The sequence below is a fragment of the Pan troglodytes genome, chromosome 16, assembly GCF_028858775.2.
Source record: "Pan troglodytes isolate AG18354 chromosome 16, NHGRI_mPanTro3-v2.0_pri, whole genome shotgun sequence".
In the NCBI taxonomy this organism is placed as follows: Eukaryota; Metazoa; Chordata; class Mammalia; order Primates; family Hominidae; genus Pan; species Pan troglodytes.
The window spans coordinates 77417361-77443806 of NC_072414.2; the positions used below are offsets into that span (position 1 = coordinate 77417361).

Consider the following 26446-nt stretch of genomic DNA (forward strand, 5'->3'; position numbering starts at 1 on the left):
TGTGCATCATCTCAGATTTGCTTGAGCTTCTTGTGTTCTTAGAGACAGTGAGCCTCCTCAGGACATCATTGTTAATTAACTGCTGGTGATTAAATCCACAGGATTCTAGTAATTGACAGAGCCAAGAACAAACAAACAGCAGTTTTTTTTCAGTTACAGCATTTTGATATTTAAAAAAATTGGTATCCAGCTTCATATTTTACTTGTGTCATTTCAGTAATGCCTTATTTTCTAAATATTTTTGTCTAAATCAACAATGACTGTTTTCCAATAAATCTTTCTTGAAGATGTGAAATACACTTTGCCAAACTTATTCAATTTAATACTAAAAAGTTTTAAACAATTATTATTGAATTCTAAGACAAATATAAGAATAAGAAGAGATGGCACAGTGGCTCGCGGCTGTAATCCTAATGCTTTGGGAAGCCGAGGTGGGAGGATTGCTTGAGGCTTGGAGTTCAAGACCAGCCTAAGCAACATTGTGAGACCCCTGCCTCTCCAAAAAATTTTTTAAAAAACAACTGGGCATGGTGGCACATGCCTGTAGTCCCAGCTACCCAGGAGGCTGAGACAGGAAGATTGCTTGAGCCCAGGAGTTTGAGGCTGCAGTGAGGTATGATTGCACCACTGTACTCCAGCCTGGGGTGACAGCTTCTTTTTCTGAAAAGGAAGGAAGTGAGGGAAGGAGGGAAAATGAAAGGAGAAAGAAGAAAAAGGGAAAAGAACAAGAAGAGACTCTTGAGGGGGAAATTTGTGGTGGACTGGAAGTGAGGAAACCTTGGGTCCTCTGTTTTGAAATATTTATTACTTTCATCAAATTACTTTGCCTCCTTTGGCCTCAGGTTTTTTATGGGTCTAATAAAGGGAAGCAGGGCTGTAATCCTCAGGGAGTCTCTCCACTTTTTTCTTCAGAATCACTGAGGATAATGAATTCAAAGATTATTCATTAAGCATCCACCATGAACCATGCAGTTACTACTCATTGGGGAGATCCGTTAAATAGATGCGATTTTGTTCTCAGGAAGCTTATGGTCTTTTGAGCAGATAAAGCTATAAATACAATATAGTTCATCTACATGTATGCTCTCCACAAATCACCAAGCCTCACTGAGTGTGTTTTCTTCCTCTCTAAAATGGCAACATGCCTTCTCACGGGTCTGTAAAAAGGTCAAATCTATGGGATGGTACTTTAAAGTATCATGAATCTAGAAATATAATGAGTTCTTTTACAGCCTTTTTTTTTTTTTTTTTTTTTTTTGAGACAGTGTCTGGCTGTGTCACCCAGGCTGGAGTGCAGCAGTGCTGTCTTGGCTCACTGAAACCTCCACCTCCCGGGCTCAAGCCAGCCTCCCACCTCAGCCTCCTGAGTAGCTGGGATTACAGGCGCCCACAACCATGTCCAGCTAATTTTTGTATTTTTTGTGGAGACAGGGTTTTTCCATGTTGCCCAGGCTGGTCTTGAACTCCTGAGCTCACAGTTGCCAAATTCAGTAACTTCTTTTTGTTTTGTATCTGCTTTGACTTCTCTGCAGCAGCTTCTGTGAAGCTCTAATCTCCCGAGTTCTCTGGCTCTTAGACACTGGTGTGTGCCATCTCTGACTTCTCTATTCTCTGTTTTTTAACACACACACACACACACACACACACACACACACACACACACACAATGAACTAAGATGGAAAATTGTTATTCCGGCCCAGTGTCTCTGTATATATAACATTTGTGACCCAACCAGAAATATACGTAGCACGAAAATACTGTATGCAATGTAGTGTTCCATTCACTGTCATTCCCATCTCTATTAATTACAGCATGCATTGTCCAAGTGAACACACATTTCATTGTCTACTATGCAAGATGCTGTGGTAGGCTTATTGACCGACCTAACATTTTCACATCTCACATGTAAGCTGTGAGTTCTTTGAGGACAAGCTATTTTACTTCTTCTGCTTTTAAGGCTTGGTACAGTGTTTATTATATAGAAGATACTTAACACAGTTTTTAAAAAATAGAAGGATAGAAACATCCCAGCATGGCGAGCCTTACATCTTCACACAATCTTCCTTTTCTAGAAAGTAACAATAGATTTTAAAATAGATTTTTCCATTAAAAAAAAGAAACTCAGGATGAGCACCCATGTCACACCTACTGTGGTAGCTACAATAAGAAAGATAACAAAAATAGGTGTTGACAAGAATGTAGAAAAATTGTTGAATGGTACAGCCACTTTGGAAAACAGTCTGACATCTCCTTAAAGTATTAAACATAAAGTTACCATGTATGTAACCCAGCAGTTCCAGTCCTAGGCGTATGGCCAGGAGAATTGAAAACATGTCCACACAAAAACTCTGAATGTTCATAGCAGCATCATTCGTCACAGTCAGAAAGTGAAAAAAAAAAAAAAACCACCCAGATTTCCATCAACTGATGCATATAGATAAGTAAAATGTGGATATATCCATACAGTAGAATATTATTTGGAAATAAAAGAAGTAAAGTACTGTTACATGCTTCAACATGGGTGAACCTCAAAAACATTTTGCTAAGTGAAAGAACCCAGCATGAAAGACCAAATAATGTATGACTCTATTTGTATGAAATGTCCTGAGTAAGCAAATTTGTAGAGATAGAAATACATTCGTGGCTCTCTAGGCACTAGGGGACAGGGGATGGAGGTGAGGCATGACTACTAATGGATATAGGGTTTCTTTTTGTCAAGATAAAAATGTTTAAAATTACATAGTGGTGATGGTTACACAACTCTATGAATATACTAGTACTATTGAATTATATACGTTAAATGGGCCAGTTTTCTAGTATGTGAATTACATCTCAATAAAGATGTTAAAATGCAAAATAACACACACACACACACACACACACACACTTTCTCTCACTCTCTCTCTCTCTGTCACACACACACACTAAATGCAATGTGGTAATTTGGATGGGATCCTGAAACAGAAAAAGAACACTAATGGGAAAACAAGTGAAATCCAAATAAAGTCTGGAGTTTACTTAATAGTAATGTACCAGTGTTGGTTTCTTAGTATTGACAACTGTGTTATGGTTATGTAAGATGTTAACGTTGGAGAAACCAGTGAGGAAGGGAGTGGGGATAAACGGGAACTTTCTGTGCTGTCTTTGCAAACTAAAGTTATTTCTACTTTTTATGTATACTATTTTTTGTATCATCCTGAAGTTGTTACAAAATAAGTTTTTATCAAGATACATTTTTTTAAAATAAAAGAAATATATAACCATTGAAGAAAATTTGGGAAACTACAGGAAAGTTAAAAGGAATATAAGTTGTCTCTTTGTGGTCGTTCAGACATATCCACCCAACTGAAAATAGATTAGGAGATTGCACCACAGAAGTGTAACATGTCAAGAGATTTTTGGCTGCCACTGTGTGTAAAATTTTTAATACTGTATAATATATACTAATTGTTAATGTGGTGGATCGGAAATTGTTCCATACTTGCAAGCTGGCAAGTTAACTTACATCCTGACACAGTTTCATGGGTGCTGGCTGAAGTCATGGGATTCTAGGGTCAGAGACAGGTAAATGTATTACTCATTGCATAGCCAGCAGCATCAGCATCACCTTCTTGTTGGTTCTCCTTGCTTCCTAAGCCCTATGCAGGCAACACGAAGGGGTCCAGGTTGATGCTGTGTCACAGCTGAGAAATCTAAACCTGAAGAAATCTGAATTTTTATACAGTGGACAGTAAGCCTATGTGACCTTTGCCCTTGACTGAGACATTATCTTTATTATACTGGACAGAAACAAACCTGCCCTTTGCTTCGGAAGGAAACAGTATTTTTATCTTCTAAGGGTGTTCGATATACAAACAGTCTTGAAAAGATAGTCTAGAATAAAAGGGCCATCAGGGCTTTTGCTGATAAAACCTGCAGAAATGCAAGTGGGGCATGGAGAATTGTTTTCCAACATGACTATGTTCTCATCACTGTTATTATGTTCTCATCACTGTTACTCAGAAATTAGCATATTTACTTAAAGATATGTAAGTTTAATTTTGTTCTAGTAGTATGTGTTTATTGTATATAATTTTGTAAAATGTGAAACTCACTTTATGTAACACATGTACCTAAAATGACAGAAAAAGTATAGAGAGTCTTAGTTGCTTGCATATTCAAGGCAAATAATGTTCACTTTACTCATTGGCTGTGGAATGACGTGGTATTGAGAAGGTAATGAAAAGTATTCTAAGAAATAGAATTTTTCTTTTTTGAGGCGGAATCTTGCTCTGTCGCTAGGCTGGAGTGCTGTGGCGTGATCTTGGCTCACTGCAACCTCTTGACTCCATGGTTCAAGCGATTCTCCTGTCTCAGCCTCCCAAGTAGCTGGGACTACAGGCACGTGCCACCACACCCAGATAATTTTTGTATTTTTTTAGTAGAGACAGGGTTTCACTATGTTGGCCAGGATGATCTCGAACTCCTGACCTTGTGATCCGCTTGCCTCGGCCTCCCAAAGTGCTGGGATTACAGGCATGTGCCACCGCGCCCAGCAGAAATAGAATTTTAATAGGGTTTTCTAAACTGTTGGTCAAAAAACTTGTTGAAGGTCAAGGTAAGAGACAGTAATATGGTAATTCGTAGTAGTTCATTTCCAGATTCTTTACTTATCACTAAAGAATCATCTGAGCTCTTTTATTTCTGTAAACTATCTAAACTTGTTGCTGTATTCATGCAGCCTCTTCTTATTACAGGAATAATAGGGGCGGGGGGGAGTAATTTTTTCCCTTCCAGCTTAAAAGTGTAGTTTTGTATTGCAGTACAGTGGTTCTATTAGCAGAGAATCTTATTTCACAATAAGTAAAATTTGGCTCATTGCAAATGAAATGCCGTTTGAAATTAAGAGAAAATTCTCTGAATGACTTTTTTTTCCTTTTCTTTTTTTTTTGAGACGGAGTCTCTGTCACCCAGGCTGGAGTGCAGTGGTGCAATCTCGGCTTACTGCAAGCTGAGCCTCCCGGGTTCACGCCATTCTCCTGCCTCAGCCTCCCGAGTAGCTGGGACTACAGGCACCCGCCACCACGCTTGGCTAATGTTTTTGTATTTTTAGTAGAGACGGGGTTTCACTGTGTTAGCCAGGATGGTCTCGATCTCCTGACCTCGTGATCTGCCCACCTCGGCCTCCCAAAGTGCTGGGATTACAGGCATGAGCCACTGCACCCGGCCTTTTTTTTTTTTTTTTAAAGGAAAATGTGTTGTTTCAATTCTTTGAAAGATGTGGATAGGGTGTTGGTAAAGTTACAAAATTTGTGGTTACTTCCTTATTGTGTATACCTTAAAGTACCTTTCAGAAAGGATATTTTTTAATATGTGTAATCCCAGGGCACCTGCTGAAGATTCAGTTCCATTCAGGATTACTTTTAAATTTTTGGCATCATTTTGTAACACACCGGGAACTGAAACCTTGATGGCCCCTGATTCTTGCTGTTTTTGCTCTCTGTAATAGTAAAATAGCTGAACAGAGCAAATGATGAAGTGTTTTGTTTCATGTGGTTCTAGTTTGCCTGGTTATTTGCAAGCAGTTTAATTCCTTTCATTCATTTTATTGTCAAACAGTTATAATTTGACAAAATGTCTCTAGCTTTCTGCCTTATGCCACTTAGCATATACAGTAAAACTGTTGATCTTTGTCAGCAGAAGAGTTTAATATTCTCACTAAAGTGATCAGAAATATATTTTAGAGGTTATTGAATAAAATCAAGGCTTCTGTCTTTGAGCATACAAATATTCACAACTACTTAGTAGTTTGTTTAGATATTTCTGCTCATATTATTTAGAATTACATCTGAGTATGTCAGTTTTAATGATTAAAGGGTTATAATGTTAAGGTGTGTGGGAATTGTGAAGACTAAAATTTATTTTATATTTTATACTTCTGTTTTTGAGAATGTATTTGTTTTCAGCTTTATTCTGGTATAAATTTCCATACAACAAAATTAACCAATATAAGTTTATAGTTTGGTGAGCCTTGACAAATATTTAAATTGTGTAATCACTACCGCATCATAATAGGAACACTTCTGTCAGCTCAGAAGTTCCCTTCTGTCTCCCCGTAGTCAGTCTTCTCCTTCAGTCTCTGCTGAACACTAATGTTTTCTTGCTACTGTAGGTTTGCCTTTTCTAGATATTGCATAGATAGAACCATACAATACATAGTCTTTTGAGTCTGGCTTTTTTTTTTTTTTTTAACTTACCGTAATACTCTTGAGATTCATCCATGTTGTTTGTATCAGCAGTTCATTTCTTCTTTCTGTGAATGTATAACATTGTATGGATATATTATAATTTGCTTATCCATTTACCATTTGATGGCAATCTGGGCTGTTTCTAGTTTGGAGCTCTCATGAATTAAAGCGCTTTAAAAATTCCAGTGCAAGTCTTTGTGTGACAGTAGGTTTTGATTCTTCTTCGGTAAATGAATGGGATGCTATGTGGTATGTAAGTATATGTTTGACATTATGAAAAACTGCTAAACTGCTTTCCCAAAATGGCTGTGCTATTTTGCTTTCTTTCAGCAACAGTACTGTGTTCTAGTTGCTCCACATCTTTGCCAACATTTGGTATTATCAGTCTCAAATTTTGACTGTTGTAATGGATGTCTGCTGGTATGTCCTTGTGATTTTAATTTACATTTTCCTGTGGATTAATGATGTTGGGTATCTTTTTTTTGCTTATCTGCCTTTCGTATATCTTTTTAAATAAAATGTTTATTCAAATCTTTTACCCATTTAAAAAATCGTGTTGCTTTGTTACTGCATTGTAAGAGTTTCTTTTATTTTTAAATATTCCGGGTAGGAGTTCTTAGCAGATAATTGTTTTATAAATATTTTCCTTCAGTTTTTAGTTTGCCTTTTTGTATTCCTAACAGTGGCTTTTGAGGAGTAAAAGTTTTTAAGGTTGACATAGATTTATCTTTTTTTTCATGTTTTAAAAAATGTACTATTTAAGAAATCTTTGTATAACCGAAGTTCCCATAAAAGTGTTTCCCTCTGTCTTCTTTAGGAGTTTTATAGTTTTAGGTTGAACATTTAGATATATAATGTATTCTGAGTTCATTTTTATAGGTGGTAAGGTTTGGGGTAAGATTTTAGATCTTGGGGAGTTGTATTTGTTTACATATTAGTATCCAGTCGTTATAGCATCATTTGTTCATAAGACTATTTGTTCCTCATTAAAATATCTTGGCATCTTTGTCAGAAATCAATGGGCCATATCTGTGAAGGTCTGTTTGTGGATTCTCTCTTCTCTGCCATTGATCTGTATGTCTGCCATTTAATATCACCCTGGTTTGGTTAGTGCAGCTTTTATAGTATGTCTTGAAATCATGTAGTGATCAATTTGAGGACAATTAACAACTGTATTGAGTCTTCTGATCTCATGGTATCTCTGTATTTATTTAATTCTGCATTAATTTTTCTCAACAATGTTTTATAAAGGTTTCAGAGTATGAGTCTTACTCATATTTTCTTAAAATTATCCCTAATTATTTTATATTTATTGAGGCTTTTGTAAATGGCATTGCTTTTACTTTTAATTTCAGTTTCTAATTGCTCATTGCTAGTATGTTGACTTTGTGTCTGGCAGCCTTGCTTTTGTTAATATATTATTTATTCCAGTATTTTTATAGATTCCTTAGGATTTTCTACATAGGCAGTCACGCCATTTGTGAATAAACCAAGTTTTACTTCTTCCTTTCCAATGGTATGCGTTTTCTTTCTTTTTCTGCTTTACTGCACTGGATAGGACCTCCAGAATATTGTCGAATAAAAGTGATGAGAATGGACATCTTTGGTTACTGATCTCAGAATGAAAGCATTTAGTCTTTCACCAATAAATATAATGTTAACCGTAGGTTTTTTATAGATGCCTTTGTCAAGTTGAGTAATTTCCTTTCTGTTCCTAGTGTTCTGAGAGTTTTTATCATGAATAGATGTTGAATTTTGCTGATTTTTTTTTTTTTTCCTTTGAGACAGATTCTTGCTTTGTTGCCCAGGCTGGTGTTCAGTGGCACAATCACGGCTCACTGCAACCTCTGCCTCCCGGGTTCAAGTGATTCTCATGCCTCAGGCTCCCTAGTAGCTGGGATTACAGAGACCCACCACCACACCTGGCTGATTTTTGTATTTTCAGTAGAGATGTGGTTTCACCATGTTGGCCAGGCTGATGTTGAACTCCTGACCTGAAGTGATCTGCCTGCCTTGGCTTCCCCAAGTGCTGGGATTACAGGCATGAGCCGCCGCTCCCGGCCCCAAATTCTTTTCATCTAATGATGATCATTAGTTCGTGAGTTTTTTGGTCTTTTAATAAACTGGTTTTTCAAGTGCTAAACCAACCTTAAATTCCTGGGATGAACCCATTTGCTCATGATATATATTGCTGGATTCCATTAACCTAAAATTTTGTTAAGGTTTTTTGCATCTATATTCCTGAGGAATATTGATCTATAGTTTTCTTATATCTGTCTGGTTTTGATTTCAGAGTAATGCCAGGCTCATAAAATGAGCTGCATTGTAAATACTTTTCTTCTGTTTTCTGTAAGAGCTTGTGTAGAGTTGACATTTCTTTCTTAAATGTTTGGTAGCATTCACCACTGAAGTCATCTAGGCCTGAAGTTTTCCTTGTAATAAAGTTTTAAACTATGGACTCAATTGCTTTAATAGAATAAGGCTATTTAGATTATCTGTGTTTTCTTGAGTGAATTTTGGTAGTTTGTATAGTGTCATGGAATGCTATTTGATCCAACTTGATGAATTTATTGCAGTAATGTTCGTAATATTTCTTTATTTTTCAATATCTATAGGATCTGTAATGGTGTCACTCTGTAATTCCTGATTCCTGTCATTTGTTGCTTTTCTTTTTTGATTAGCCTCGCCAGAGTTGTATTGATATTATTGACCCTTTTAAGGAACCAGCTTTTGGTTTCATTGATTTTATTGTTCTTCTGTTTTCTATTTTATTGATTTCTGTTCTTTATTTTCTTTATCCTGCTTGCTTTGGGTTAATTTCCTCCTCTTTTTCTAGTTTCATAAGGTAGAAGTTTAGATCACTGATTTGAAACCTTATGTTCTAATATAGGCATGTAATGTTATAAATATTGCTGTTAGCACTGCTTTAGTTATATCCACAAATTTTTATATGTGGTGTTTTAATTTTTATTCAATTTAAAATGTTTTCTTCTTTTTCTTAATATTTCTACTTTCATTGGGTTATTTAGAAGTTTTTTTTTTTTTTTTTTTTTAATCTCTGTCACCCAGGCTGGAGTGCAGTGGCGCGATCTTCACTCACTGCAAGCTGTGCCTCCCGGGTTCATGCCGTTCTGCCTCAGCCTCCTGACCTGAGTAGCTGCGACTGCAGGCGCCTGCCACCGTGCCTGGCTAATTTTTTTGTATTTTTTTTTTTAGTAGAGACGGGATTTCACCGTGTTAGCCAGGATGGTCTCCATCTCCTGACCTTGTGATCCGCCCGCCTCAGCCTCCTAAAGTGCTGGGATTACAGGCGTGCCACGCCCAGCCTATTTAGAAGTTTTTAAAATTTTTTTCAAATATTTGAGTTTTTCCCCAGTATTTTTTGTTTTGGATTTCTGATTTAATACTGTTGTGATCACAGAGCATACTTTTTATTATTTTAATTCTCTTATATTTAAGACTTGTTTTGTGCTACAGTATATGTTTGTTTTATTTGAGGTTTGTTTTATGTGATAGAATATGAACATTTGTTTTATTTGAGGTTTGTTTTATGTGATAGAATATGAACATTCCAAGTGCACTTGAGAATGTTTCTTATGCTATTATTGGGTGGAGTGTTCTATATTGTGTTAGCTCAAATTGGTTGAGGTTTTTCAAGTTTTCTCTATCTTGCTGATTTTGTTTGTGTTTATCAATTAAGAGAGGAGTATTGAAATCTTCAATGGTAATTTAAAAAATTTAAAATTCAATCAAAGAGAATTATAATATTAAGAGGGTTGGGAGGTGTAAAGGCAATATTTAAATTTTTTTTAATTTGTGAGGAGGGGGGAAGTATTTGCTTTTTAGAATAACACAGACTTGGCATTCCAGCACCAGTCCTGCTGTTTATTACTTCAGCAACCCCTCTGAGCCTGTTTTTTTTTTTTTTTGAGATGGCGTCTTGCTCCGCCCAGGCTGGAGTGCAGTGGCGCGATCTCAGCTCACTGCAACATCTGCCTCCCAGGTTTAAGCAATTCTTGTGCCTCAGCCTCCTGAGTAGCTGGGATTACAGGCGTGCACCACCACCATGCCTGGGTAAATTTTGTATTTTAGTAGAGATGGGGTTTTGCCACGTTTGCCAGACTTGTCTTGAACTCCTGGCCTCAAGCAATCCTCCCACCTCAGCCTCCCAAAGTATTGGGATTACTGGCACGAGCCACACCAAATATGTATTTTAATATTTAGTCAATTTCATTTGTTAACTTTTTTAATTTTACCCTTGGCCTACACTATGGCCTTCATCTTTGTGTATCTTTTCTTATTGCTTTTGTATGCCTAATTTTTATTGACAACCTCTAAAGATCCTTGAGTATAGATTGCTGTGGTAATATTGTGAAAAAAAAATTTTTTTCCCTTGACATAAGTTTGCTCACCCTGTATTAAAGAAAAAGATAGGAATGTTGGTCAGTTGACGTAATTTTGGCACCTGTAAAATTATCTCACATTACTTCAGTGTCTGAAACTCAGTGTTTTCCTTTTCTTTCAGATAAACCGAGAAAACTGGTGTACAATAGAGCCATGCCCTGATGCAGCATCTCTTCTGGCTTCCAAGCAGAGCCCAGGTAAGCTGAGATTATCCATTCATTTTCTGGAGCTGCAGCCCCACTCTGGCAGATCGTTTTATTTGGAGATCTGCCCTTTCTTAGCATGTTATACAATAAATCAGAGGAAGGGATATATGTGATCTGGGTTTGTAGGCATTTTGTCTTACAGTTGAAGATGAACACATGTAATTACCTGAATTTTATTTTGATAGCAACAGACATCATAGGTGGCTTTATGATTCATTCATTTGTGAAGGCATCTGTGCTGTGCATATACATATGACATAGGATTTTTAATCTGGTAAAAGTATAAATATACTGTTAACCAAACCTGAGGTTCTCAATTTTGAATGCACATTGGAATTATCTGGCTGAACAAGCTTTAAAAATATACTGATGCCTGGGTCCTACCTCCAGATATTCTGATTTAATTGGGTGGGGTGTGGCCTAGATATCAAAATCTTTATAAGCTCCTTTGATTACCCTGCTGTGTACCCAAGGTTGAGAACCATTACACTTTGGACACATGGTCAGGAATTAAGTCTTTCCTTAAGTACCTTTGAGTTATTCCTAACAACACTTGAGGGTACGATGCTCTTAAGACCTTGCTTGTTAATGACACAGCACATAGCTTGTGATTAGTTAGGATTCCCAACTTTTAAACCAGGTCCAGCCTCTAACTCTGTGTGATGTAAAGTATGTTCCCTAATGTCTGTGTGCTCCGTTGTCTCCCTCCCATCTGTAAAGTGTTAGTAGCCTGTCTCATTTTGAGGGTGTAGTACAGATGACATGATGAGTAATCCCTGTGCCTGTTCTACGACTGCTAAGTGAATACTAGTAATTTGCATTCTGAGTTTTTTTAGTCTGTTTTACCCAGCAAGCCTCTGTTTGCCTTCCCAATTTTTACTGCCCAGCTTTAAAAATTATCTAGTCTTCATTTGCAGGTCTTTTTAGAAATAGTTTACATGTAGATACCCTTCAGTAGTATTAAATTTAAAAACAAATGGTTTTGAATCCTCTAACTCCAGAGCAGTTTCCTACTGATTGTCAACTCTCTGACTTTACTACAAAGGAAATATTGAAAACAAATATGAAAAGTGTTTTTCTCTATTTTTGTCTCATTTTTTGAGAGTAGTTAAGGATATTATGCTATAGTTGTGTTCAGGGTCCAAGTTTTACAAGATTGGCCCTGTTCACAGATATAGCTGACAGTTCCCCCATGTTGCCTCCTAGAACCTTCTACTTAAACGTGTACCACTTACTACTGTGTTTTGGGTCCTTAAACTGTTTGGGGCTTTTTCTAAAAGTGTAATTAAAACCACCCAAGAGTGAGACTTTCTGCCAAGTAAAGGTTAAATGAGGTTGCTCACAGTTTGAATATTCATAGGAAGGAAAGATCTCCACACATCATAGTTTAATTTCTATATTTAGAGAAATAATTTTTGAACCCCTGGATATTTTCCCCAGGACACAATTATGAATTCTGTAGACCTACTGTACACCCTAACCCCAAGCATAAGCAATTTAGTCTTTTTAGAGTAATTATTTTAAAATCTCTATTTAACAGAATTGCAGATCAGAATTATGCTACTGAGCTTCAGACCTGAGATTTTGATTTTAGGCATAGTGTTTTTGTGAATCCCAGGTACTTTGTTTTGCAGGTTTCTGTATTTTACTTTATACACACTTCCTCAAGAGAGCAATAGCATTAGACCAAATAAGATATTGTCTTTTGGCCGGGCGAGGTGGCTCACGCCTGTAATCCCAACACTTGGGGAGGCCGAGGCGGGCAGATCACGAGATCAGAAGTTCGAGACCAGCCTGGCCAATATGGTGAAACTCCCATCTCTACTAAAAATACAAAAATTAGCCTGGTGTGGTGGCACGCCTCTGTAGTCCCAGCTACTCGGGAGACTGAGGCAGAAGAATCACTTGAACCTGGGAGGCAGAGGTTGCAGTGAGCCAAGATCATGCCACTGCACTCCAGCCTGGGCGACGTAGCAAGACTCCATCTCAAATAAATAAATAAATAAATAAATAAATAAATAAATAAATAAATAAATAACAGAGTCTCGCTCTGTCGCCCAGGCTGGAATGCAGTGGCACAATCTCGGCTCACTGCAAGCTCCGCCTCCCAGGTTCACGCCATTCTCCTGCCTCAGCCTCCTGAGTAGCTGGGACTACAGGCGCCCGCCACCACACCCGGCTAATTTTTTTGTATTTTTAGTAGAGACGGGGTTTCACCATATTAGCCAGGATGGTCTCAATCTCCTGACCTCATGATCCATCCCCCTCATCCTCCCAAAGTGCTTACAAAGGGATTACAGGCATGAGCCACCGCGCCTGGCCAAGATACTGTCTTTTAAAATCACTTTGTATACTCTTCAATAATGGATAAATTACAAGATAGAATTATGATTAGTGTGACATAACAGAGCCCACCGGATTTCAGCAGTGTGTTTTCCTGCCCTTCCCCAACAACAGTTTGTTGGCATATATGTTGTTTTAAACCTAAATGACTAGATAACACCTTTTAAAAAGTTTGTATTCTGTTAGCTTCTGAAAAGCTAATAGCTCAGTACACCAAAATTATAGACAGATGTACATATGGGTCATAAAATGGGACTGGCCCTACCTGTGTCCACCTTTAAGGTACTGTCATCTGGATACTTACTGAATCATACATTAAAGGTTAATGAAGCCTTAACTTCATTAGACACATATATCACACACCTGCTATGTGCTGGAAACCAGAGTTCTGGTTACTATATGTATAAATTATTCCTGTCACTATGACTCCTTTAGGGAAGTACTAATCATCTCTTGTCACTGTTATGGAAATGGCAACTGAGAGGGGTGAAATTACTTCTTGCCTGGAATTTTTCTTCTATTAAGTAGTCAGACCTAGATTTAAGCCTGATTAGTCTAACTCAAAAACCAGAGCTCTTTACTCTTGTTTACACTTAGATATGCCGCTCCCCTTTATTCAGTAGGAAGGGGACAAATAGGAAGAAAGAAAAGATTTTATTAATTTTGAAAACTTACCAATTCATGTGACACAGGGTGTGGTTTAGCTCTGCCTTTAGGGATTCCCCCCACCTCCCCCCGCCCCATGGCGTTAGGGGGTTATAATGGTTTACGGTCCCTCTCTCTCCATCTTAGCCCTTCTTTCTGTACTTTTCCCTCTTTCCCTCCTCAACAGTCAGCTTTATCTCACAGAGCAGACTCTCGTCCCAAACTTGGTTTGTTATCCCTTGTGGTGCTGGCTTGAATTTTTTTTCTGGGTGAGGTATTCCTCCCAGGGCTGAATCTGGATCTTCCCCATGAATTTTCCATTCGAATATCGTGAGCTAGTTTGTTTTCCAGTCTGGAATTTGGACGTGGTCTGTTAGAGGGCCAGCTGGACAGCGAGCAGCTCAGCGTAGTTGCTGTGACAGCCCTTTCTTTTCTTGGCCAGCCCCCATATTTTTCCCTCAACCATGGAAAGGCATTTTTTTATTTTTTCAAGCAGGGAAAGGAGAAGGAATAGATCATACCCACCAACTCCTCCTAGGTTACTACATACTCTAGGAAACGTGAAAAAAAAAACCTCCAGAATACCCATAGTTTCCAGTCTGTTAAAGGCAGGGCTGTTCCCATTGAACTAACACACTCCAAAATAGTTTGAACCAAGACTGAAACAGACTAAGGTGATTTTTTTTTTTTAAATGAAAGATTTTCAGATTCATCCATGAGCCCTGTCTCACTTCCTATGGCATTTTTTTTTTTGTAATTCTTTGTTGAAATTGTCTTCTAATATGTTCATTTCTGCTACAAGACAGTAAACTGCTTCCCCCCCAACACTAAACATTTCTTTTTATTTGGATACTCCCCAGTATTTAGCCAGATGCTTAACTAGTTGAAAAAGTAATTTTATTGGCAAGGGATTTATGACCTATACCAATGCAATGCAATGCAACCTTGACCCTTGCTCTAAGCTACCAGGGCAAATAATTTAGTGATTATCACTAATTACTTAACTGTTAATTAGAAGAACTATTTCTTCCCACTTTCAACACACAGAGACAACATAATTACCATCCAAGCATAGAATCTAATAATCAAAGGAGACATTGGAAGTTATGTAGTCCAACCCTCACTTCCCTCTCTGTACAGATACCTTTTCTGTAATATCTTGACATAGTCATTCTCTGTTCCAAAACCCTTCTGGTAAAGTGATAGTCATTACTTTATAGGCCACCCAACCTATTGCTAAGAAGCCCCGTTTTAGTGAAGCTCCGTAGCTCACACTCACTGGTCTTTGCCCCTGGAACAGTACAGAGGGAATCTGTGACAGTCTTTAGGCACATTTTCTTCAAGCTCCTCGGCAAGCTGTATGTATCTCAGACGGTTTGACTGTCGTGACCCCATTACTACGTACACATTTTTGTTTATCAGTGTTCTACTTGAGATGTTATTTAGGAACAAGTACAGTCCCAAGGGTGTGGTCTGGATGGCACATAGCGACAGGACTGTCCCCGTTTTGGATGCCAGTGTACTATTTACTAATAGAGACTACAACTATTAGTGTTTCTTTGGTTTTGTCATCACCTTGTACTGTCAGTTCCTTTTGAATTTGCTTCCCCCAAAAACCTCCAAGTAGAGTTCTTTTTAACTCCTAGATAGCCAGGTTTCCTGCCCTGTCCCTCATCATTTAGTGTCACCTACAAATTTGATAAAGCATGCCTACCTGGTTGTCCAAATAACACATTAACTTGCTTACAAAAACAGAGATGCATGACTTTTATCTTTTTTTTTTTTTTTTTTTTTTTGGAAATGAAGTTGCTCTCTGTCACCTAGGCTGGAGTGCAATGGCGTGATCTTGGCTCACTGGGCTCACTGCAGTCTCCGCTTCCCGGGTTCAAGCGATTCTTCTGCCTCAGCCTCCCAAGTAGCTGGGATTACAGGCACCTGCCACCATGCCTGGCTAATTTTTTGTATTTTTAGTAGAGACGGGGTTTCACCATGTTGGCCAGGCTGTTCTCGAACTCTGGCCGCAGGTGATCCGCCTGCCTCAGCCTCCCAAAGTGCTGGGATTACAGGCTTGAGCCACCATGCCCGGCCATGACTTTTATCCTTAAAACTTCTTAGGGCCAGGCCCAGTGGCTCACACCTGTAATCCCAGCACTTTGGGAGGCTGAGGCAGGTGGATCACATGGTCAGGGGATGGAGATCATCCTGGCTAACACGGTGAAACCTCATCTCTACTAAAAATACAAAAAAAAAAAAAAAAAAAAAAAAAAAAAAAATTAGCCAGGCATGGTGGCATGTGCCTGTAGTCCCAGCTACTCAAGAGGCTGAAGCAGGAGAATCGCTTGAACCCAGGAGGCGGAAGTTGCAAAAACTTCTTGAAGGAAGCTCATATCCACTCAGTAATGGACTTAGGTTCTTGGTTTCACCATCCACAAATCTCTTTGACCGTCTTGGTACCCAGTCACATGTCACTTTTGTTTACAAAGTTAATAGCCTGGGCAACATGCCAAAACCCCATCTTTACAAAAAATAAACTGGACTTGGTGGCGTGTGCCTGCAGTCTCAGCTACTTGGGAGGCTAAGGTGTGAGGATTGCTTGAGCCCAGGAGGTGGAGGTTGAAGTGAGCTGAGATCATGTCACCGTAGTACAGCCTGAGCAACAGAACGAGAACTTGTCTCAAAATAAACAACACAAAACAGAAAAGCAAAGTTAATAAGAGAGAATACCTTGCTTATTTCAAGCTACTAAGTTTTTAGGCTTCCTCGATGTACAAAGGTAGTATTTCTGTCACAGACCCCTCCCTGTAGCTTGCCAGGGTCCCTGTTCTAGTTATTGAACCGAAAACATTCTAAATGATAAATTTTTCCACTTTGGCATATTATGCCCCCAATTTAAGAGCTATTTATGGTAAGAAAAGTTAAATTATATTTCTGTTATTACTCAGTAGAACCTATAAGTTTAAAACAAACCCCATCACATAGTTGCTAGTAGAAGACTTTGGATTTTGAAGACAAAAGAAAAAAAATTCCCTCACTACCATGAGGAAAGCATTACCATTCAGGTATCTAAATAGAAGTAGAATATGTTTCTAAATCATCCTTTTATCTTTCTGTACCTAATATAAACGTGGCAGATGCATGATTGTCCTGTAGGAGCTATTTCAACCTAGAATTGGAGTAGCAGAGCTACTAATTTGACTGTGTCCTTTTATAGCTTCTTAATTTTGAAAAAAAGAAATAAACAAGGAGGGAAGGAAGAGAAAAGAGTGAGGGAGAGATTTAAAAGACTGGTTGCTGGGGTGAAAAGGAAGTGGTTCTTTTTGTTTTTTGTTTTTTTTTGTTTTTTGTTTTCAATATTGGTGAATAAATTCTCTTTTTCAGAATGTGAGAACTTCCTGGATGTTGGACTGGGCAGAGAGTGTACCTCAAAACAAGGTGTACTTAAAAGAGAATCTGGGAGTGATTCTGACCTCTTTCACTCACCCAGTGATGACATGGACAGCATCATCTTCCCAAAGGTACTGTGTGGACCTTCCTTTCATTTTTGTCCCACGGCTTTTGTGGTCCTATTTGGGCTTCCCAAACTCTTTTCCAACTTTTTCCCCCTCTTGTGCTCTCCTGTTTCCCTAAATACGTAACTCCTGCTAGTAAGTTGTGATCCAGCTAGCCTTGTAGGGCCTCACTCACTCTGAGAGGCGTGTAAATGTTCTTTGGAGAAGGAAGTGCCAGATTACCAGGGTTTAGAAAAAGGCACTGGGCTGGGCATGGTGGCTCACGCCTGTAATCCCAACACTTTGGGAGGCTGAGGTGGGCTGACCCCTTGAGGTCAGGAGTTCGAGACCAGCCTGGCCAACATGGTGAAACCCCATCTCTACTAAAAATATAAAAATTAGCTGGACGTGCTCCCTTGAACCCAGGAGGTGGAGGTTGCAGTGAGTCAAGTTCGCACCACTGAACTCTAGCCTGGGCGGCAGAGCGAGACTCTGTCTCCAAAAACAAAAAAAAGGGAAAGAAAAAAGCATTGGCCAAAGTTATTTAATGTGAAATTGTGGCCAGTTAAATACAGATTTTGAAGCTCACTTGGGAGTCAGAAGAAATGGAAGTTCCTTTAGAATTAATTAAGTCAGATGACAGTGAACACTTCTCAGTGGGCAGCAAGGACCGCAGCTCAGACTATATGATGTCATATTTATAAACCAGCTGTAGAGTCATTTCTGGTTAGTGTGTTTAGGCCTGAAGCTTCCTGCTGAGTGTGGTCATATCACTCATCCTCATCTAGCCTGCCTAATTGGAACTTTCTAGATCTCTGCGATGGAGCCCTTCCACATGAATCAGCTCACATTTGCATATAATTGGAGGCTGCCTAAGGGAGGTGGGGAATGGGGGTAGTTTGCTTTTGCTTATGTTTGTTTCTAGTGGCAGCAAGTTCTGTTTTGCTCCCCTGAGAAGAATAGAGGGCTTTCCCCACAGCAGAGATGGCAAATGCTACTCAATTATATGCCACAAGTGGTTTTCTTAATGGTAACGAGGTGAAAAGGCAGAAACACTGTTGCATCTACCAACGCGGTTCCTTCTAGTTTTATAATGAGCTCGGAGAAGTGGTGAGAGCAGTTGTGTTAGTGGGTGATTAGGTTGTCCAAGATGGTGAATGATGCTGTGTAGAAGTTACAAGAATAGGCCGGGTGTGGTGGCTCATGCATGTAATCCCAGCACTTTGGGAGGCCAAGGCGGGTAGATCACTTGAGGTCAGGAGTTCAAGACCAGCCTGGAAATGGTGAAAACCCGTCTCTACTAAAAATACCAAAAAATTAGCTGGGCATGGTGGCACGTGCCTGTAACCCCAGCTACTCTGGAGGCTGAAGCAGGAGAATTGCTTGAACCCAGGAGGTCAAGGCTGAAGTGAGCTGAGATCACACCACTGCGCTCCAGCCTGGGCAACAGGAGTGAAACTCCATCTCAAAAGTAAAAGTAAAATAAAATAGAAGTTACAAGAAAAGAGACCTAAAGATTTGGGAATCAGGAGCATATCAGTGCCTCTGTGAATGTACCCTGTGTGCCTTCCTTTCATTTTTGGCCTTCCCTGACTTTTTTTTTTTTGAACTCATTGTCTTCCCAAGGTCTTTGGAAAGACTTATTTAATATGATGCAAACTTAAGGATTTCTATCATTGTCACTCATAGTGACTTGACAAAAAATTATATGAAGTAAAAACTCCACATTTAGGGCCGGGCGCAGTGGCTCACGCCTGTAATCCCAGTACTTTGGGAGGCTGAGGCGGGCTGATCACGAGGTCAGGAGATCGAGACCATCCTGGCTAACACGGTGAAACCCCATCTCTACTAAAAATAGTGGTGGCGGGCACCTGTAGTCCCAGCTACTTGGGAGGCTGAGGCAGGAGAATCGCGTGAACCCGGGAGGCGGAGCTTGCAGTGAGCCGAGATTGCGCCACTGCACTCCAGCCTGGGCGACAGAGCGAGACTCCGTCTCAAAAAAAAAAAAAACAAAAAAAAACTCCACATTTAGAAGATCTGCCTTTCTCTTTACTTAGGAAAAGAGAAATCAATCGTTTTATGTTATTTTATTTTTTTTTAATAATATCAGAATTTAGGTAATTTCCACTGTGACTTTCGAGGTTTTAATTGTAAGGAATTCTGTTCCCCGCAAGGGGAATACCATTCTGAAAATATGTGTCGCTAAAAACATACTGAGATAAACAGATTAGATAGTATCTCTAAGTTCCAGCTTTAAAATGGGATCATTGATAATCATTGAAACTAGGTCATGGATATACAGAGATTTGTTAAACATTTATATATGTTTGAAAATTTTAACGTAAAAAGTTTTTTAAAAATTGAAGTGTCTTTGTTAAGAAATACTTGCTTGCAACCTCCTAGGTGCATGACAGCTTGTGCCTGGATGTTACCATCTCTGCAGACTCAGAGTTACTTCTGGTCACTTAATTGAATGGTTTTCCTAGCTAAGGAGAATTAGAATTTTCTATATTTCGCCGTCTTAGTTTCCCAGAACCATTTACAAAATTGCTCATATAAATGGCCTGTGCTAGATTTGGAAGATTTTTTTTTCAAGAATATTAGACATACAATTTTTAAAAGTTGAAGGAGGCCAGGCATGGTGGATCTTAGCATTTTGGGACGCTAAGGCAGGAGGATCACTTGAGTCAAGGAGTTTGAGATCAGCCTGGGCCAATATAATGGGACCTTGTCTCTACAAAAAATACAAAAATAGCCGGACATGGTGGTGCACACCTGTGGTCCCAGCTATTCAGGAGGCTGAGGTGGGAGGATCACTTAAGTGTAGGAGGTTAAGGCTGCAGTGAGCCGTAATGGCACCACTGCACTCCAGCCTGGGCGACAGAGCAAGACCCTGTCTCAAAAATAAATAAGTAAATAAATAACACCTACATTTTATACTAGACTGCTTAGGGAAAACCAGAAATGGTAGCTTCACTTTCACCTCCTCATGCATGCTTGAGAATGTCTACATGGCCTGAGAAGAGATGGGGAGGATTTTTCTCTTAGTGTTTTTGCTCTACCAAAGTAGCCTGTGACCAGGAGAGGCTTTGCAATAAATGTTTGCTCTAGCATTAATAAAACCAAGGGCTGACTTACAAAAAGGAGAGAGACTAATATTGACAGGATACTTACTGTACAGTAGGTACTGAACTAAATTTTTAAAATATTTGATCTCAATTTGTCTGCCCAGCAACCCTGACAAGTAGGTGGTTTTATGCTCTTGAGGAAATAGAGGCACTGATAGGTAAAGAAATGTATCCAGAATTACTTAGTGGGTGAGCAGCCAACTTGAGGTTTGCATCTAGGCCTGACTCTAAAATCTGTTCATTTTTTATTTTACTCTCAACCTCCCCAAATCTGCTCTAATAGCCAGTGATTAAATAAAAGTGTGGCACTGGCAGATAGGCCATCAGCTGCTTCCTTAAAAGTCTTCCTCAGTGGTCACCCCCAGAGTGTGCTATGCAAAATATCAGAATGTCTTGCAGTTTGTTCCCAGGTTCTAACCCTCTTCTCCATCTCTAAAAAATAATCTGTAGGCGAGACATTGCAACATCTTTTTCTGTGAACCTTGAGTGGTACATGAGGTCACTTCCTGCAGCCATTTGTGTCTCTGGCCTCACAGAGGTCTTTAACAGCCCGTAATGTTTGTCGTGACCTTTTCACCTTAACCCTGTCTTTCCATTGAGTATGCCTCCTGGTAAATGACTCTTTAGTGAGTGTTACGAGCTTCAAGTTTATTCTCATGAATATGTGTGGGTTCCTAAGGTCTTTAATCAATAGCATAAAATTTAGATTTTATTTTTAAAGTGAAAAGAAATCCTAGGATTCTTTTTGGCACTAGCTAAGAGAAAGTACGATTATAAAATATACATGATCTAGGCCACTCTACTATCCAAAAGGATAATTAAAGTCTACAGGAAATATTAATAGTTGCTGCCTGTCTTCCCAAAGAGAGGTAAATCAAGGTCCTTCCATGTTATTTTTTTTCCCCAGGTTAGCAGATGTATCTACAATTGATTTTAAAAAATCAGAATGACTTATGTAAGATACAAAACCTAAAGGGAACATCCTTCTTTCATGTGTTGTAGTTTTTCTCAGGTCCTTCATCCCCAAGCCAAAAAATTACTTAAAAAAAAAAAAAAACCTTTTCGAGATAAAAATAAATGTAAGCCAGGCATGCTGGTTCACACTTGTAATCCCAACACTTCAGGAGGCTGAAGTGGGAGGACTGCTTGAGTCCAGGAGATTGACACCAGCCTGGGCAACATAGTGAGAACCTGTCTCCACTAAAAAATTTAAAAATTAGCCAGGCATGGTGGCACACGTCTGTAGTCCCAGCTACTTGGGAGGCAGAGGCGAGAGGATCACTTGAGCCTTGAAGTTCAAGGCTGCAATGAGCTGTGATTGTGCAACTGCACTCCAGCCTGGGCAACAGAGGGAGATGCTGTCTTAAAAATAAATAAAAGCAAATGTATTTACAGAATCCTAATTAAGAAAACGACAATTGCGGCTGGGCATGGTGGCTCATGCCTTTGAGAGGCCGAGGCAGGCGGATCACTGGAGGTCAGGAGTTCGAGACCAGCCTGGCCAACATGGTGAAACCCCATCTCTACTAAAAATACAAAAATTAGCTGGGCGTGGTGGCAGGCGCCTGTAATCCCAGCTACTCAGGAGGCTGAGGCAGGAGAATCATTCGAACCTGGGAGGTGGAGGTTGCAGTGAGCTGAGATTGTGCCACCATACTCCAGCCTGGGCAACAGAGTGAGACTCCATCTCAAAAAAACAAAAACAAAAACAAAAACTGCAATTGCCTGTGCGCAAGTGCTGAAATTATTAAAACCTTAAAACTGTGAACCAGTGGTAATACTTGTAATCAGGTACTTTTCTTAAAATATTGAACATAAATGGATTAAATGGTTGGCATGTGTTAGGTGTTTAAAATGTGAGCCATTATTTTCCAAGGCACATAGTAGAGTGCCTTGTGTATCATTACAAATAATAATAATAAATGTTTGGGAATAAATGGAGATTAAAGGACTAGTATTTTGGCAGTATTAAGCATGATTTCTTCAAGTATAGTAATAAGATATAAAGTATGCAGCAGTTTTGTAATTTTATGTTTATAATGTTTATACCTCTGTATACACTTATGTATCCATACCTGTATAATGTAACTCTGGCTAAGAAAGCCAATCAGGCATTTTTCCCAACATTTTATTAAGAATATATTGAGGCATATAGAAAATTGGAGAATTGTACAGTGAATCACCCATATACCCACTACTTAGATCCTACAATTAACTTTTAATTGTATTTGCTCTATTATGTAACTATACATCTGTCCATCCTTCTGTCCACCCAGTTTGCCTGAATTCTTTGAGGTAAGTTACAAATATCAATATACTTCACCTCTGAACACTTAGAATTCAGTATTTGTTTATAGGTTGGTTGGGTTTTTCGGTAAAGTTTACATACAGTGAAATGTACAATCTTGAGGGTACCAGTCAGTGACTTTTTAAAAAAAAATTTAATGACTGCTTCACGAATGTGTGCATCATCCTTGCACAGAGGCCATGCTAATCAGTCTGTGCATTGTTCCGATTTTAGTGTATGTGCTACTGAAGTGAGCACCCATCAGTGACTTTTGATAGAAGCCTTCATTCACCTTTGTACACAGCCTGCAGCAGGGTACAGACTATAAGCATCACTTTGGAGTTGCCTCATGTCTCTTCTCAGTCAGTCTCCATTCACACCCTCTCAAGGCAACAGCTGTCTTAATTGTTTTCCCACCACAGATTAGTTTTCTGTTTCAGAACTTCGTATAAATGGAATATAAATAATATCATTTCTCTTGAGAAATACCTAGGATTCGAATTGTTAGATTATATGGTAGGTATAGGTTTAGTTTGCTAAGAAACGGATCTTTTCCCAAGCGGTTGTACCATTTTACATTTTCACCAGTGATGTTTTGTTTTCCTTTTTCAAGTAGTAACCACCAATTCATAGTAAGAGCTGCATACTGCAGTAAAAATAATGAGTATATTATTCTGTGTGAACTTTATTCTTACCAGATATGCAAGACTGTAGAAATCATGTAGTTTCAGTGAGATCAGAGTTAAAAGCACATATTAGGAAGAAAGGCTTTGTGTTGAGAATATATTCTAGACAGATCTCTTTGTTTTTAAAATGTGTATAAACAGGCCACCAAAGATTTTCCCACCTTATTTTAATGACTCTCAAAAGGGTAGATGGTTGTTTTATAAACTTCAGATTCGTAAAGTGCCAGAGAGATAGCAGGCCTTTTTTTCAAGGCAAAGTCCTTCCAAGATTGGATGCCAGAGTGAAGAAGCACCTATATAACTGTCTGTGAGTTGTTTCCAAACTGAGAAGAGCTAACTTGTAAGAAGGCTATATGGTAAATTAATAAATGGAAACTTTAACTCAAAATTTTGGTTTGCCTTGAAGCCTTTTTTGTGTGTTTTAGAACAGGCTTGTTATACATTTTGCTTTATTGGTGTTCATTCTGTTTGTCCCTTGGTATTATTTTGAGAATTAGACGTTTAGGCAGCTAAGCGTGAGTATATTAGCTTCCTAGGGCTGCTGTAACAAATTACTGGAAGCTGGGCGGCTGAAAACAACAGGAACTTACTTGGTCCCAGTTCTGGAGGCTGGAGATCCTAATCACCATGTCAGTGGGGCTGCTTTCCTTCTGTAGGCTCTGAGAGAAAATGGCCTCTCTTCTAGTCTCTGGTGCTTGTTCACAGTCCTTGGTGTTCCTTGGGTTGTAGACACTGCACTCCAGTCTCTCCTCTGTCTTCACGTGGTATTCTCTCCTGTGTGTCTTTTTGTGTCTCTTCTCCTCTTGCAGGGACACCGTTCGTGTTGGGATCTGGGGACATTTTGGATCCACCCTACTCCAGTATAACCTCATCTTAACTAATTACATCTGCAAAGACCCTCTTTCCAAATAAGGTCACATTCTGAGAAGGACCTGTATCTGAGGAGGACACTATTCAACTCAGTACAGTGAGAAAGCCGAGATATTCACGAGACCATTTACATTGTCCTTGTCCATGGAAAGTTGCCCCGTGAATAGGACCCCTTTAGGAACGGGTCCTATTCTGAGTGAGTCCCTCACTCAGAAAGCATAGTCAGTTATTTCATTTTAAAATAATACCTACCACAATTTAGAATTTACTTGGTGAACCATAGTTTTATTTTACAGAGTGACCCAGTGAAGGGACTTTTCTGATACTGACTTTGATATCTTGTTCTTACAGGGTTTTAAAAAGATGATTGAGATACCAGAATAGGGCAATTTGAGTTGAAATCGGCCTGGGTTCAAATCTTGATTCTGCTGCTCATGCCTGCGTCCGTTGGAAAATCTGGACCTCAGTTTGACCTGTCCAGTGATCCCCATGCATCTTTTCTCTCATTCCCATACATTACTTAAAAAACAATCTAGGAAACTGGATTCCACAGAACTGGAAAAAGAAAGCCTTCTTATTAGCTTATGAGATCAAGCCCAAAAGGTAGAAAGGGTGCTTTTAGAAGGTAGTGTGCTTTTGAACTATTACATCAAACCTTTAAAAGAGTCTACTTATAGTATAGAGATATAGAGCTTGTTTTCTATTCCAAAGCTGAAAGATTTTCATAATTTTTTTCTCTTTCTTGAAGAACCATAATTTTTTTTTACCCTTAATTAAAACATTGAGTAGACTAATTTGGAAAATATTGTGAAAAAGGGGAAAAGAATTACAAAATGCCCTTCCTTGTTCCCTGCCCCCATCCCGTAAGAGTGCAAAATAGCTATTAAGACAGTGTCCATATCTTAAGAGTATGATCAAGCATCTCTTAGACACTTCTTTTGGCCTTTTGGGTACCATGAAGCTCATCTTTCCCTCACCCATCAAATTCTGTGTTCTGGTATCTCCCTCCCTCGCTCCCTCTCAGGTTCAAGAGATTTTCCTGCCTCAGCCTCCCCAGTAGCTGGGATTACAGGCATGAGCCACTGCGCCCAGCCACTGGTATGTTTCAACAAGTAGAAAATGTCAGGCTACTAGAACAGAGTTAAACAGAACCTGTTAGGCACTAGAGGTTAGCCAGGAAAGAGCATCATCACTTTATCAAAGACCTCATTGCCAGGACTGATTATTTAATGTACGATTTGGCCTCATAATACTCAGCCAGTTCTCAGTGAAACGAGAAAAATGTATAGCTTTCTTCCATTTAGATATTTGTAACAGGTGCTTAAGCATTTGTGGCAAACTTTAGGTGGGGTCATAAGCTATTCCACATTTTTCAGAAGGCCACTAAAAACAACCACAGACTTCCTTTTGGAATATTAATTTCAGCATATTATTATTGTAGCCAAGCAGACTGTTTTATTTTCAGTTAAAGCTTATAAAAAATAATTAAACCTAACACATGATAAATTTTGTTTTCATATACAAAAAACCCAGAGACAAATGGATTCCCTTCATTGCAGTTGGTGATATTGACTGAAAGAACTAACATAAATTTAATATTTTTCCTCTTGAAGAAAAAAATGGGCTGGTCACAGTGGCTCAAACCTGTAATCCCAGCACTTTGGGAAGCCAAGGCAAGAGGATCCCAGGAGTTGAAGACCATCCTGGGCAACATGGTGAAACCCTGTGTCTAAAAGAAATACACACAAAAAATTAGCTCAGCATGCTGGCACATGCTTGTAGTTCCAGCCACTCAGGAGGCTGAGGTGGGAGGATCACTTGAGCCCAGGAGGTCAAGGCTGCAGTGAGCCATAATTTCACCACTGCACCCCAGCCTGGGTGACAGAGTGAGACCCTGTCTCAAATTGGAAAAAAAAGAAAGAAAAAATGATGTACTTCTAGTGTAGTACCTCTAGTAAGAGGTTAAAAAGAGGATAGACCTAGGCCAGGCGCAGTGGCTCACGCCTGTAATCCCAGCATTTTGGGAGGCTGAGGTGGGTGGATCATTTGAAGTCAGGAGTTAGAGACCAGCCTGGCCAGCATGGTGAAACCCTGTCTGTACTAAAAATACAAAAATTAGCCAGGCGTGGTGGTGCATGCCTGTAATCCCAGCTACTTGGGA

The 26446-nt window shown here is 39.2% G+C and overlaps 1 protein-coding gene and 1 non-coding gene across 51 annotated transcripts in view; one reads left to right on the forward strand and one right to left on the reverse strand.

Annotated features, from left to right (window-relative positions):
- Positions 1-26446, forward strand: part of AKAP13 (A-kinase anchoring protein 13) — a 373116-nt gene that overhangs the window by 253441 nt on the left and 93229 nt on the right. For all 50 annotated transcript variants that reach the window (XR_010151481.1, XR_010151483.1, XR_010151482.1 and 47 more), the window contains 2 exons: positions 10754-10829; positions 17205-17341. Coding sequence is in view for 46 of the 50 variants with exons in the window: in XM_054667098.2 (XP_054523073.1) it covers positions 10754-10829; positions 17205-17341 (213 nt within the window). In the remaining 4 variants the exon portion in view is untranslated. The remainder of the gene's footprint in view (positions 1-10753; positions 10830-17204; positions 17342-26446) is intronic.
- On the reverse strand, positions 22878-22987 carry LOC112205638 (U6 spliceosomal RNA). Its single transcript, XR_002939741.1, has one exon. It is a non-coding gene; the product is annotated as a U6 spliceosomal RNA (small nuclear RNA).